Genomic DNA, 15,787 nt, shown 5'->3' on the forward strand with positions numbered 1-15,787 from the left:
CATTAATGTCCACGTGTGTAGTCGGATAGCCACAAGTAAGATAATTCTTTAGTCTACAGGACAATAACGTGAACATAATAGAAGTTAGAATTAAAAAATTGAGTTGTTGAGGACATTTATTTATTATTGATAACGAAATAGCAGTGACCGCTACTCGACTGCTATCTGCGATGTTTAGGCAAATGGACTTATGAATTTCTTACATTGGGTCAACCGATTTCAAATGAGTTGAATACGAAGATACTGATTGAGTATCTAAAGGGAATTGGAAACGTTGAGGGATGGGCATTAATAAATTATCCTAATACGTATGAGCAAATGGCGATGTTGGAGAAAGCATTGACAGGACGTGAAATACCTTCCGATCCCAACAACCTTACTGATGTCAATATCGAGGATATTGATCCTGTATCACCCAGAATCGTATTTGAGAATGATGAGGTCGACACATTCGCAATATGCAGGCGCGTTTAATTATTTTATTGAAATCAAAACATTTTTATTAATTTATGAGTAATTTTGATTCCAAAGAGATATTTAATATCATTATTTAAATGTTTAAATTTATTTATTGTTTATTTTTTATATGGCACATTGGAGAACCAATTCAATTTCACTTGTTGTCTTGAATTTCGAATTAAAAAACCGATTTAATTATTTATTATTACATAATATAAATTTTGTAATGTTAATGTAATTTTATAGGCAATCTAGGTTACTGCCAAACCCAATTTCAAGAGTAAAAGATTACAGCACTTCTTCTACGTTTATGACAATCTATATTAAAGCGATGCTGAAACCAAAGGCAATATACAATCAAGAACAGCCTTGCATACCGCTACCCGACAATGCTACCTCGATGGACGAATATTATGCTAATCAAAATATCGCATATGGATTTTTTTATAATATTTTCGATCTTCCAACTTTGAAACAATTGGCTGAACTTGTTATGGATCCTTTCCACGAAAAGAAATTCTTGGAACTTTCCGAAAAAGTTCCTATTGATTCGAAAGCGGCTATTATTAAACGCTTGATATCTAAATCCAAGTGGAAACAATCTGAATACGAAGAGAAGAAAGATATTGAATCTGAAAGCCGCGACTTACAACCTCAAACGCAGCTAGCAAATGGTTACGCTAAACCTGGGGAAAGCAGTTGGCAATGGCTAGATCTCTTTCAGCCTCCAGCTTTACTCGAAATTCTGGCTACACTTTGGGAGAGCGTTGAGCAAGCCTATATTGAAAATTTGAAAGAGATTCTCTTTTTGAAGAGAAAGCATATGTCAGCCGTTATACCTTACAAGAATCTTGTTCTCAGGAACTTGACAGAATTCGTGGCTCGACCTGACAAGCGGCAGATCTTGCTACAAGATTTTCATCGCGCCTTTAATGAAATCGATGAAGACCTCAGGGAAGATGTGGACATGAAATGCGAGCTGCACTGTCGAGTAAATATTTATAAAAAATTCATAAATTTTAAGATGATATTTATTAAAAAATATAACTTTTTAAATCTTAATAAAACTTTGCGGGAATTTCTTTACTATTATTAAGATTCAATTATATTAAAAAATAGTAGTAATATAGTAGAGATGTGAAAAAAAGGAGGTCTTAACGCTTACTAATAGAATCTCAAGTTTATATTTAAATCGGTTAAAATTTTAATTTAACTTGATGTAAGATTTTCTTATTTGATACACTCTGTGTATACATATTTATATTTCCATTGTTGAGAATTTCAAAACTTCCGCGCTAGGTCGATGACTTTCGAACGGAAATGTGGGAACTATGCGATGCGCGAAGGCACGAAGCCGAAGAAGAGAGAAGACGCACGTTGCGCAATCAGTGGACTTTGACAGAAGCCGTGGTCCTTGTCAATGTGTATATCGGACTTCTGCAAACGGAAATCGACAGATTCGTCGATACGATGCAGCTCCTTCAGGACTATTACACCTCCATGTTACAGAAACCATTGCAGGAATCGCTATTCTCCAAAATCGTCCTTGATAACATCGAGTTGGACAATGTTCTTCAGAAAACCTCATTGGTTGAAGATGAAGAACAAACGGCGTCGAAGGATGAATGGATCGAAGCTTCAACTCGAGTTTTAAATGATAGTCAATTTAAGATCGAGATCGAAACTTTGCTGATTGACGTATCGAAAAGCTTCGACCTCGAACAAAGCTTCGTTTATAATATTATTAAGGATAATGTTCGACAAGTACGAGATGTCGTGGACTCCATCTCGTCCGTGATGCTGGAAACGTTGAAGAAGGAGGAGAAAGCTGCGATTCCAAAAACCGAAGTTAAAAACAAAGGAACCACTTCGCCCGATTCGACGTTCGCCAAGCTAGCGAGAAGAAGTCGTGATCTTATTGAAGAATGGCGGTACGCCATTTTGTTTGAAATTGAACGTATACGTCAGAGATTGGATGTGCTGAATGCAGCTGCTCGATCAGACGTGACGTTTCTTTTGGATAACATGCGGCAGGTCTTTCATCGCATTCATGATCGTATCATCGAAAGGTTGATTCACAAAATTATTTGTTGCTATTATAATTTGCTAATCTTTTGTTTAGTAAATTAAAAATGTAAACTGTCTTATTAAACTCAATTATTTGCTCAGGTAATCTTGAAATTTGACAAAGTTAATGCTTTATTTTGATTACAAATTGTACAGTAATTTATTCCATTTTTAAAATACCTTTGTAATTAATTCTTTCTTTCTGCGATTTATAAATAGCAATATTATCTCAATTTTAAAAATACTACATGTACTTCTAATTATTTTTAATTAATATTAAATAATTTTATACAATATATCTCCGAATTACATTTTAGAAATTACCGTTAAGAAATTAATACATATTATGATACATATTTTAAGGTACAAGTGTGAAATCGAGAGCATCAATGAAATGGCGAACGTCTTTTGCTTCGCTATCGAGGAAAAGAGACCGATTCAGCAGGAATTATTATTAGACGGCGATCAATTTGTCGTAAGACCGAACGTCCTAATGTTTCCCGAAGATCACGAACGATTCGCTGTCTCAATCAGAGAAGCGCCTTCACCTCTGCGATTCCGAATGGCTCAACTCGGCCGGTTGATAAATATCTTCCAACGAATCGCCCCGCGTGGAACTGTAAGCGAACGCGTCCTAGTTTACGTTCTCCAGGATCTGGTATCCTGCGGCGAGGAAGACTGCTATCCGCCCTTCGTGCCGTGCGCCTGGCGACAATTGCGACCTCCGGATATCGAAACGCTGATCGAACGACTGTTCGGTCCGACCGAGTACATCGAATGGCGAGATTTCATTCTGTACGCGATGGATCTGCCTATGCCGTCGCATGAGGATATCTTGAAAGCGCATGCAATCTTCAGAAGCCAAGATCCCGAGTCGAAGGAGGTGGTCACACGCGAGCAATTCCATTTGACACCCTTGTGGTTCCTCGAAATCTCCACCTTTCACAAGAATTCCTCGGACGAGCAACAGGATGACAGCAATTTCGATATGATAAAAGACGTAATGTTGCGCGAGGAAACAGAATTAAGCGAGCGTATTTTGAGTTTGATAGATTTCGCAGAAAATAGCGAGACTGATTCTAGGTACGCACAAGACACATTGAAAAAAAGTAAAAATTTGTGCCATGGAAAATTAAAGCGCATTGAGTCCGCGTGAAACAATTAAATTTTTTATTAAAATTTTAATTCAATTGAAAATTAATTTTAATTGTTTTATTTTAACGATTTTTTGTTAGGTTAATTACAAAGTATTTCCAAATACAATTTTTCAAACAGTTACTTCTTCCTTTTGTTTGATTTAATTTTTCGTAAATTGTTCTGATAGCGCAATACTGAGGCTGATGCTGGCAAAAGAACTTCTCTGTCGAATGTATCTGGTAAATCGAGATTTGGTCCATTATACCGCCATGCTATTGGCCTTCTGCAAGGAGGAGAATCCTAGCGAAGGCTTGGGAAAAGCATTCACCCTTGCCATGGGAACCAGAGTTTGTACTGATGTAATAGAAGGTGAGAAATACGTCAAAGAGCTTGTTGAACAGAGGCGCCGTGCTAAGGAGTTGAAATTGAGCGGGGATTATCCTCAAGGGAAAGCCAACGAGGTAAGTTGAAACTTACGCTAATACTGATTTACGTAATCATTGTCATTGCTTGCAATCGACTTATTGCGTTTGCAAAGTAAACGAAGGATAATGGAGAAAGGATAAAAAGGAGAAAGAGAGATAGAGACAATGAGAGAGAGAGAGAGAGAGAGAGAGAAAGAGAATAAATAAAATAAATATTACGAGAGAATAATGGTTATTTTGAAATCTTTATATCAAAGTTTAATAAAACAGACATTTTTTGCTAAAAGTAATGGATTATAATTGCAAATATCACTCATTTTAGATTAAAACAAAGTATTTATTATTATAACTTATTTTATTACAAATATAACTAAAATATTTTTTAATAGGTACATTTATAAAAGAGTTATTTTTATAAATAAATGTCACAAATTTAACATAACGTTTCTATATTTAAATATTACAAATGGATAATAAAGAAAATATTATATATATATATATATATTTTTTTTAAAGAGATTACAAAAAAGAAATAATGTTAATTCTTAAATAACATTCAATCATAGGTCGTACTGGAAATTTTGAATTATATAATAAATAAAACGGCAGAGATTGTCACCGCATTGAGGATATCTCGCGATTCTGATTTATATCCGAAACATCGGATAATGATCCAGCAGCTGAATGGATCGGGCGAGATAGATCCGGCTGAGCTCTTGCCACCGGAAGTGATAGCGGAACACCTATTTGTAAAAGAATCATTGGCGAATAACAATGAATACGAATACAAGCATTTTCCTGTGTCCACTGAAGACGAAAGACGAAGAACTCTCAAAGAATTCGAGAACCTTCAGCAAGACGACACGGTGATATTTTGGTTGCCACGAAATGTTTGCCTGGTAAATATCTTCGTTCGTTCTCACGGGTAGTTGCAAGCAAGAGTTTTTCTTCAAATGGAAAAAAATTTCACCCATTTTTTTCCGAAAGAATAAATCTCCAGCAAACAAGAAGACGTCGCAATAACTTCGTTATTACGACGTCTTAATGATACTTCTAATGTCAATAAGATATTATTAAAACGTCATTTAATTAATGCCATTTTGAATATTGGAGTAAAGTTTGAGTTGAAAAAAAAACGAAAATGAATTAGAAACACAATTTTAGTTGGAAAAAAGTGAATGTGGCCGACACTGTAAATATTACTCCCTTTCGTACTAATTTAAATTTTTTTCGTTGAATTTATTAGACGATTTTGCTTTAAAATTTTCGTCGTTTCTTTTTTCAGACGGTTTTGTCCACGTGTCTGCCATGGCTTGCGTCGCAAGCAGATCTGTTCCAAACCACTTTTAGTCTACGTGAAGGAATAGCGCGCGCGTATGAAGACTTGAGGGATGAGATGCTAAATGAAGAAAAAGACTTTGTTTTAGCTCACCGTCTTGTGAACCACGATTTTATCCGTGAATTATTACGTTCCTCCTACAAGTTCGCTTCGAAAAACATGGCAGAATTACTTCGTAGCATTTTAAAGGATAAAGATAACAGAACGACATAAATAACAAAAATAAAAATATACGTTTAGTCTCAGTCAAAATTTTTCTCAGAATTTATTTACGAATTAAATATTTTTCAAAAATTCTGAGAAAGTCTGAAAAAAATTTTTACTAGAGATAATAACATACGAAATATCAATGAAAAACAAGTGTGGGATGACATTCTTTTACTTAAAAAAAAATAGAATCTTTATTATAAATTCAATATTCAATTTAAACATTTCTTCAAAATTTCGCTTCGCAATTTGTATCGCGTGTATTACAGATCGCTTAAAGTAATTGTGATTTACGAATATTTGAACGATGATCCGAAGCTGAAAGGCCATGTCCACGTGAAATCGAATTTACCATCGAGAAGTGAGCTCTCTCCCGCCTTTCGCGCGCGTGCGAGCAATCGAGCGACGCCGCGAGATGTCGCCACGGGGGCCGATTCAGCGGCCAATCAGCGCGCCGAGTTTCCGTCGGTGCCGACCGCGCGAACAGTGGCGCTCGGTCGCGGCCGCTGCACCGCGACAGTCTCGCGACGAGATGTCCTCCGCGGTAGAGATCAGATCGGAGCAACTCCGCGCCCCTCCCGCCCTGCGACCGTCGCCGTCGTCGTCGTCGTCGTCGTCCGGCGAGTCTGCGTTTACCCGCGCACCGTCGTCGGCACGGCCGCCGCGGCGTCCGCGATTCGCCTCGATCTGGCCTTTTCTGACCGCGCCGATAATTCGATAGGAGCGAAAACGCGGGCCGCGAAGAAAGGGGAGAGGGGGAGGGAAAGGGCAACGCACACACGGAGAACAGCTGCTCCGTAGGAAGCGGCGCGCCCGAATTAACGCGGCCTCGGCCGTCCTCCCGACAAGGCCGGCGGTGGTGGCAGCTGTGGAGGCTGCACGAACAGACACGACGCCACCCGATCCGATGCGACGCGATCACGTGGCCGCCGTCCGTCTGTCCTCCCTCCGACCGACCGTGTTTACTTTCGTTCCTTTATTCGTCCGTTCGATCCCCGTGTGTGCGCGTTCCGCGAGCGCCGAATTGGCAAACGGTGCGACGCGACGTCGGCGCGTTCGTTCGGGATGTGTGACGCAGCGGTGGTGTCGTCTTTCGGCTAGAGCTGCACCTGGTGCTGAACCCCGGATGCTGCGTGTCCACGTTGGTGCGACGACGCGGTCATCGCTGACATCGACAGTGATCTGCTACTGCTGCTGCTGCTGCTGCTGCTGCTACTGCGACAAAGGTAAGCGTCACAGTGTTGTGCACGGTTTATTGTTTATCTCCCGTGACAGAGATTACGTCAGGTTGGCTCACGTGACAGCTGATGGAGCGAGAGATTACCGTGATCGAGAGAGAGAAAGAGAGAGAGAGAGAGATAGAGAAAGGATCGAGAGTGTCGAGACCTATTTTTCGTCGAAGCGAAATGTCAAGTTCCGCTCATTTCAAACGATTTCGTAATTCGCGTCAGATAAAAAAACTCTTCTTTGTTGTTTTATGTATGCATTTCGACAATAACTGTTTAAAAATACGTACACGGTAATAAATAATGGTATGTAGTAATTTAACAAATATTTTTTACATACATGTATGTATTTTGACATATTTTTTGCGTACATTTTGATAATAAATATATATAAATATTAGAAATATCAATAATATGTATATAAATTATGTGCACGATAATAACTAATTCTAGTAATGTAACTGATATTTTTTTTTAGATGCGTATATAGAAGACCGTCTGAAGTGGACTAAATACAGATGATATTAAGCTAATTCTAAATATTAAATCTTAAGAGAACGTTGGTACACGAAGAAAAATGGTATAGGTCGAAATAATATATAATCACGATGAGAGAGTAATATCTTAATCACTTCATCTTTATTGGTCAGTTTTAGCTTGCGTGCGCAAATGATAAGCAATTGAGATATATCTTTTTCTTTTTCTCTTGCTCTTGCTCTTCTCTCTCTCTCTCTCTCTCTCTCTCTCTCTCTCTCTCTACTTGTTTTTCACAAAGATTTTAAAACTGTATTAAACGCTCGCGTGCACTCTTGACTGTACCGTGTTTCTCGGATTATGATACTGCAGGAAAGTTAATACGCCGAAATTACACGATTCATTTTGCTTTATAGTGAGATGTACACGCGAAACTATGTAGCCCGTGCATTTTGCATTAATGCGCAGCGCGCGGGCCAAAATGAGATTGTAGGAATAAGTTGGCGAATACGTTGCAATTCGTCGGTTATTAAACCCGTTGGTGCACCGTTCTCCGAGATACCAAGGTTGTAATTTGGGACATTTTCACCCGAGCAAATGCACTCGGACACGATTACTTTTCTTCCTATGTCAAACTCAAACTTTGTACATTCACACAAACGCGGGGAATTGTAGCACATCATAGTGCATTTTGTAATTTGTTAATTTCGAGTTTACACGGTCAACTTTATCGAGCACGAGTTGCGCTATACATTAATGCTATTTCTATATGTATTAATAGTCAATTTGTTGACTATTAATATTATAATAGTAGTTATTTTATGCACAGTAATAAATTAAATTATATGTTGTTTAATTATGAATGCAGTCTGTAATTTCAAATGGCAACTCAAGTAACATAATATTCTTTAAACTCAAGTAACATAATATTCTGCTTTTAAGCTATCTAGTATTGTCATTAAAAAAATCATTGTGACAGGTGTTTTATAAGAAAATTCTTAAAGGAGTATTTTCTATTTTCTTTAAATATTAAAAAATTTGTTCCTTAAACTTTAGAGAGACAGATAAATTGTTGGTTGAAAGTTCGTACATCGATTTCTATTTAAAAGAGAAACTTATCTTTTTAAGAAGATGATATTCAGGATGAAACTGCAAATTAACTTTGTCAAACTGCGAGAACTTTATCAATTTAATTGCGAGTTGCAACAAATGGAAATAACAAAAGGAAAACTTATGACGCAGTGAAATGACTTTTAATGAAAGCGGCATTCGCGCGCGCGCGGATTTTTAAATTACGCGTCTATCGGCAGCAAAAAGTTTGCTATTCATATTTATCACATTAATCTTTTTCTCAAACTTGAGGAATAAACTAAAAGGTTAAAAGTTCTTAAACTGCGGGGTTAAAAGTTTATAAACTCGATACTTATTTAAGAAAATTACACTGAGAAAAAAATTTTGTTAATTTGACTAAATTTTTCAACTTGATAAAATTTTTTTAGCTCAAGTATTTATGCTACATTTAACTTAAATATTACAAAACATATTTGAACTTTAATTTAAGTATTTATATATTTGACTGTAATACATTTAGGCTTGAATTGAAGAAATTTAATTAAGTTGAAAAATTTAATAAAATTAACAACTTTTTTCTCTCAGTGTATATTACTCTACCGTGATATTATCGTTTTAAAAGGCTAAAGATAAGGCTGCAAATTGACGTGTAACATAGAATATCTAATCATCATCGTAAATTTAATTGCTATAGTTGTGTCGCAGTAAGAGAAAATTGCCACAACAAACGGAAGACTTAACGGAGTGAAATAACTCTTGATGGCAGCAATTTTGACGGGAGATTTGAATTTTTAACAGTCACGCGGGTCTATCGGTCGCATAAAATCTGAAATTCGAAACGAAATTACCGGGACGCTGTTGTGCAAAAACCAATGCAGAAACCTCTGTGTGCACGGTGACCTAAATGTGCGGCAGTACGCTTTTAATCCACAGAGACGAAGCGTGCGCATCGATAAAGGCGCGGGGGGAACAGAACGGGGACGAGCGCGTTCTGCACCTTTTTTCTTCCCTGCGAAAAAATAGTTCTCGTTTCATCGCTAAGTGAGTCTTACCTTCCTTATTCATCCCGCGAGTAGTTTCCCTTGTTTATTCGAGAGGGAGACTCGAAATAATGTCCGACAGCGTGCGAAACTTCTCTCCACTAGAAGCACTCAACGAGAAAGTTTAAGCATATAAAACACAAACTCTTACGAGATATATGTATTTTTAAAAATATTGTTTTTTTTTTTTTAAACAAATACAAACTAACCAAAAAATACGATAGTAAATATCTCTTGTTTCTACTTTTACGACGTAAACTTTTTCTTTCGCTCTTCTTTCGCTTGCGTTTTCGAACATTATTCATTAATAAAAATTGATCTAAATGTGATAAAATTCCAAGTTAATTAAACCATTAAAGATATTAAACCTTCTCTTTCCCGCAAATAATACACATTACTTTTGGAATAAACGGAAAGTAATTACTCGATCAATGGATAAATGATTAGATAATCACGCGTTTGTAACTCGATGTTTTCCGACTATAACGATGAACAACAAAGCGTGAAAATTACCGGCACGTGTGCTCACGCGTGCGTGTGTGTTGTACGCAACGCCGCATGCTTTTTGCATAAAACGAGATCCTCTGTGCTCTAATAGAACGCTGTAAATCTCGGCGATTATAACGTCAGAGCGTTGCTATTGTGTGCACCGATTCCCAATATATTACGACAAATTCGATTCTCTATCATGCCGGCAATTCGAATTTTGCAGCAAATTGTACTTTATTATGCTACGAGTCATTAGTTGCATCCTACGTGGAATGGTAATTAATGCCAGCGTTCGATTGTGGCTTTCACGTGGTGGGTAAACAGAGAATTTCGATAAATTCCGAAACGCAAATACCGTCGCGCAAGCGAAATTGTGTATTTTCTGTAATTTTGTGCCTTTTATAAATTTTGCGTTAAGAGGGCCGATGATATACCTGGAAAATTAAATATAATTGAAATTTAATTAAAAACGAATGAAAAGTTATTTGAGATATTTTTAATCGTGTTTCCCGTAATTTTTCCAACAGACTTGTTTTCATGATCCATCGTTACAATAAAATACAGTATTTTCGAGATGGAAACATGGAGATGAGGAAAAAAAAAGATAAAATTTTGTACCGGTGAATTTTTATATATTTTTGTGTTTACTTTTCTCCGTATTTACTTTTCTCCGTATTTAGTGCACGGCTCCGTTCGATATTCTAACTTATACCGGCTGGTTATTTGCGCAAATAACATCGTTAATGGAATATTTCACAATTGTTGACATTAATCATACCCCCATGCATGCCGAGTTTTTAGACGAACAAAAGTGCAGAACTCCGCACTGCATTCCGTCCGTGATACAATTGCTCGATCATTCGCTCACGAGCGTTAAGTGTTTACTACCGGAACAACGCGGCGAGCGATTGCTTTCGTGACAAGTGACCGTGACAACGTCACGGTTATGGTCACTTGTAATGTATTGAAATCGCCGGTAAGATTGTCCAAACGGCGATCGTTGTCGGGCACGTGGCTATGATTAATCGTTTGTCTCTCGCGACTCAATTGTGACATGGAAGCTGTCCCGTTCGAATCGAGCGGGCTATGTTTGCGCCCAGCGTTCGGTATTGTTCACGTCCGAGCGCCTCCCCAATGTTCCATCGATCTCTTCGATTATTCCGGGATATAATACAATTACAGGCGGTTCTCGATTCCGTTACGATTCGAAATCGTACGATGCTCGTCCATTAGTGTGTGTTATGGCCCATTGTGCGACTGATGATCGCGCATCCACGCGTAAATTAATTAGTTTGTATAATCACATCTCTCCCCATTTTCCTCAGGTTTTTTCTCCTCACAGTTTTTCAAATATTATTTTTACAATATTATTTTTATACACCCGATATGCAACATTGAATTTCACTGCGCGGTTCGGGTAACAAACTGGAAATGCTGCACTCTCGTAACAATATCTGGACTCCTGTCTATCGTGTATTTAATATCCATTTTCTCAACATTAAAATTGCGTCTGTGTTCAATTACATTATATTTTTGTGCTGCTTCTAAATAATTATAAGTTGGAAACATAATAATTAAAAAAATATTTTTATTGTATATCACGAAGATCCAGCTTAATAACCGACGGCTTGTCTTTAATTACATTAAGTTTTTACATATCGGTCTATATATTCTCCTATTATTTTGTTACTGTTTTTTTTATGACTAATGGTATGACGTGTCTGTTTTATTTTCCACGAATATTACTTTCCTTTTACAGGAAAAAACTGTTTTTAAGAATAGAATTCGAGAAGATTGCTCGGTCGAAAATTTAACACGTACCATGTAATACATAACGTTGCCCGGAATATTTTATGATAGTATTCTCGTGAGAATTTACGTTTTCAACTAATTAGTTGCTTGTTGGCCTTTACAAGAGTGTTATCAGCATCGTGTTATTTTATTCACGCAGACTTGGTTTCCCTAGTGTATCACCTGACACAAACTTTGCCTGCAAGAGATGATCTTTTAACTACTTTACTTTCTAATGAATTATATACGCGCGCGTATATGTTCCGGAGAAGGGTAAATTTTATGCGTTATTCACAAGCATTATGAATAATACTATAAAAAATTCCATGTATATTAATTAATATACGGAATAGATAATTTACAAAGCAATTATAAATTTATATTTAGACGCACACAAATACTTTTGTGTAATTAATGTTTATAAATGTATTTAATTGGTAAGCATTATGAATAATACTATAAAAAATTCCATGTATATTAATTAATATACAGATAATTTACAAAGCAATTATAAATTTATATTTAGATGCACACAAATACTTTTGTGTAATTAATGTTTTTAAATGTATTTAATTGGTGTAATATAATGTAGTGTATATAACAATTAACTTACGGGAACAATTAAACCAGTTTAATTCTTTTTTTTCTCGTGTCTGTTTCTTTTGGCGATGTAAAACGCCACGTTGGAAAAGTGGATCAATATTGTTTTCTTGTTTCCGTTGTCGAGAACGAACTCGCTTCCGCGGCTGCTTCAACGTAATTTAATCAGGGATGCAATTCCGTCGAAGAGAACCGACAGACAAGGAAAGTTTGCCTCGGAGAATTACTTAATTACGAAACGGAACTGAGCCTCACCCCCTCCACCCTTCCGGGATAGCCTCTCTACCTTTTCTCATCGCTTATTAAGTATGCGCAAGAAATCTCGCCGAATCATTCGCTAACGACGATGCTCTCGCGACCGGAAGCTGTCGCGACACGGCATATAATTCGTGCGCGAGCACAGGCAAGGACAAATGCTGCGATTCGTCGCTGTTATTTCTCGCAGATGTAGCATTTGACACTCTATCGTTTTAGCATAATTGATGCCATAACTCTCGCGGGCCATTACGACGTCGCGATTGAGGGAGCTGTGTCATGTTCTTGCGAAAGATGAATTAATCTCGCGAATAACACTAGTCGACGATAAGCTTTTCATAGCGAAGAGGATTATAACTGACTTCTACAGTCTTGAGACTCAGGAAACGAGATTTGATTACCGTGGAAGAAATTTTGTTTTTCTTAATCTCTTTACACGAATAAAAGTTAAAAGAAATTATATAAATAATATGTACGAAACTTACACAATTGATAATGAAATATATAACTTTTTAAAAATGTTTTTATCTTTAATTGTGGAAATATATCTTTATATTAAATGGAAAATTATATTTTACAATTAGAAATATAAATACTAAAAAATGTGTTATGTATTTTCACTGTAAATTGTATGATTCTACAAATATTATTTAAGTAATTTTATATAATTTTTTTTACAGTGTATGAGATAATACAAAATGTGGAAATGTAATAGAAATATTACAAAAAGACAATAAAAAATATAGAAAATAATTATATTCTAATTATTACATTATATTATATCGACGAAACATGTCAGGAATTTTTTATCGGAAGAGACTTTTCGAATAAATTGAAAATTTATTTTCGCTCATGAATTTCCGGAAAGGCTTCACACAGCCTTGACCTCAAGGCTTTTCCAATTTTTATTCTCTGCTCCCGGCGAGGGATTCGAGAATTCTTTCATTCAATCACAGTTGACTTTACCGGTACCGGTCTGGGTGCCTTCACGTACGATATATAGAGGAGCTTTTCTTCTTTAGCGATTTCAATTTTCGTCGACTACCCTTCCTCGATTGCTGTCGCTGCCCCTCGGGCTATTCAAACGTTTAAATATGTAGAGAGAGAGAGAGAGAGAGAGAGAGAGAGAGAGAGAGAGAGAGAGAGAGAGAGAGGAGACGGTACATTGTACACGTTCGGTTCGCCTTCATCGAACCGTCGTACGTTTATATATCGGGTCACATCGATTTGAAAACGTAGCCGAAGTCCTCTAATCAAGTCTAGATATTTGTATGAGATACGCTCTTCGTCTCGTATTGTTCAATTTTGTCGATTCAAACAGACGACAAGAGTTTCGACAAAATTTAAATTTCAATTAAAATCTACAATTCTCGAGAGAGATTCGAGAATTACATACGTTAATATTTTTTTATTTAATTTTTGTATGTAACGATTTGAATATTACATGTTCTTCGATTCACCTCGTATGCAGAATCGAGTTTCTTTAAAAATCAGTAATATTACTATTGGAAATATTATTTCTAACTTTTTGTAGAATACAGATGATCGCAAGGTCTGGTTGGGTAAATGAAATCTCTAACTTGGCATCTTCTTCCGGTAAAACGCGACGGGACATTAACGAATGGAATACCCTTCGCCCACCCGTGGAGTTTCGCGCGATATAGAGATACTCCGCGAAGCGCTAAGTGTTATATATATATCGATCGCGGATGTAGTCTGTACGGCCGGTAGAAAGTAATTAGAAGTTTATTGCGCGACTGTTGTTGCGAAAAACTTCTCCACTTCTCGTGAGAGCGAGAGAGAGAGAGAGAGAGAGAGAGAGATTACGTTGGGATTCTTCCGCTGCCAGGGATCGCGTTTCCAGCATTTCCCATGTTGGCGTTAACTTCTCTTTTTCTTGACGACCGGATTGGTAGCGCAAAACACCATCGGTCCTCTTGAACTTCCGGTTATACACGTCTCGCCGTTTCTTGCGACGTCATGTTTTCGAAAAGGCACTAATTTATATAAATGCCCGCACAAATTTTTACATTTTTAAAATAAAACGAGTAATATGTGCGCAAACCTGAGATAAATGGAAATTAAGACTGACTAAAGAAATGGCTGTTAAAAAAATTATATGAGAAGAAATATCTTAATGTATTTCGTTTGCTAACGCTTATATTATTTATAACAATTGATTACAGAGGCATATTAGTGAACGATTAATATACAATTCTAAAATTAATATTGGATAATTAAATATATTCGACTCGCAAATATTAAATATAATTGTGAGATAATATCAAAGTAAATTAAAATAATGCTGTTTACTTTTGATAGTAGAATTTTATGCTGATTATTATATGGGTAATTTTTATTTACCTCTGTGTAGTACAATCCACTGTGTGTATAATTCACTGCTCCCTATTATCCTTATTTTTCTACGGGAAATTAAAGGTTAACCGCAAAGAGCCGGAACCGTTGTCGACAAAGCCGAACACAAAGGCCGGTTGGCTATATCAAAAATTGATAAAATGGAAGATGGGAGCGAGTACCGCGAATGGACGTTGCTCCCCGAGAAAATCGATATCGCGCCTCTAGCAAAACGGGAAGATAATTAACATAGAAAATTCCATCAAATTTGCCGCGGTACTCCTCCGCAAGTTCGTCAATATATTCTCGACAAACTTGAGAGTTCGCCGTTCTTTCAGGAAAGACAGACAGGTAGTTAGATAGAAGATTTAGATGGAGCGTGCACAGGAAGTTTCATAAGGGCCATTAACAGAAAATTATACGAGACTTTGTTAATAGGACAGCAATAATTAAGAAACAAAATATTTAAATTAATAAAAGCGTATTAATAACCAGACGAGGATGAAAACTTGCATTTGAAGACAAGGAGAGAAAGGAGAGAAAGAAAGGATTATGTTTTTTCTTATCGAAAGATATGTATCCGTTGGCATTCAATCATTTGTTTTGTGCGTTCTCGAAAAGCGTTCTTCGAAGAAACGAACGGCAAACCGTGAAGCGCTCTACACGGGAAGTACGTGGACCATTAGGGAGTAGGAATAGAGGCGCATTCCGCTTGTATACGGTTGATGGATACGCAATACGTGTTCGGCATTACGAGAGACGAAACTCGCGAAAGTACTCGCGAAATATTACTTCGGCGGCGACGGCGATGGCGAACATGCATAGTTTTCCGATAGAAATGTTCGTTCGTCT

At 37.0% G+C, this 15,787-nt stretch overlaps 1 protein-coding gene across 1 annotated transcript in view; it reads left to right on the forward strand.

The window, feature by feature from the left end:
* LOC105837887 (sperm flagellar protein 2) overlaps nucleotides 1-15,787 on the forward strand; it is a 56,234-nt gene that overhangs the window by 2,432 nt on the left and 38,015 nt on the right. The window contains exons 4-10 of the mRNA XM_036286954.1: nucleotides 179-464; nucleotides 706-1,450; nucleotides 1,759-2,528; nucleotides 2,890-3,609; nucleotides 3,851-4,124; nucleotides 4,655-4,987; nucleotides 5,374-6,860. Of these exons, the coding sequence (XP_036142847.1) occupies nucleotides 179-464; nucleotides 706-1,450; nucleotides 1,759-2,528; nucleotides 2,890-3,609; nucleotides 3,851-4,124; nucleotides 4,655-4,987; nucleotides 5,374-5,640 (3,395 nt within the window). The 3' untranslated portion in view covers nucleotides 5,641-6,860. The remainder of the gene's footprint in view (nucleotides 1-178; nucleotides 465-705; nucleotides 1,451-1,758; nucleotides 2,529-2,889; nucleotides 3,610-3,850; nucleotides 4,125-4,654; nucleotides 4,988-5,373; nucleotides 6,861-15,787) is intronic.

Source organism: Monomorium pharaonis, chromosome 5 (assembly GCF_013373865.1).
Source record: "Monomorium pharaonis isolate MP-MQ-018 chromosome 5, ASM1337386v2, whole genome shotgun sequence".
NCBI lineage: Eukaryota > Metazoa > Arthropoda > Insecta > Hymenoptera > Formicidae > Monomorium > Monomorium pharaonis.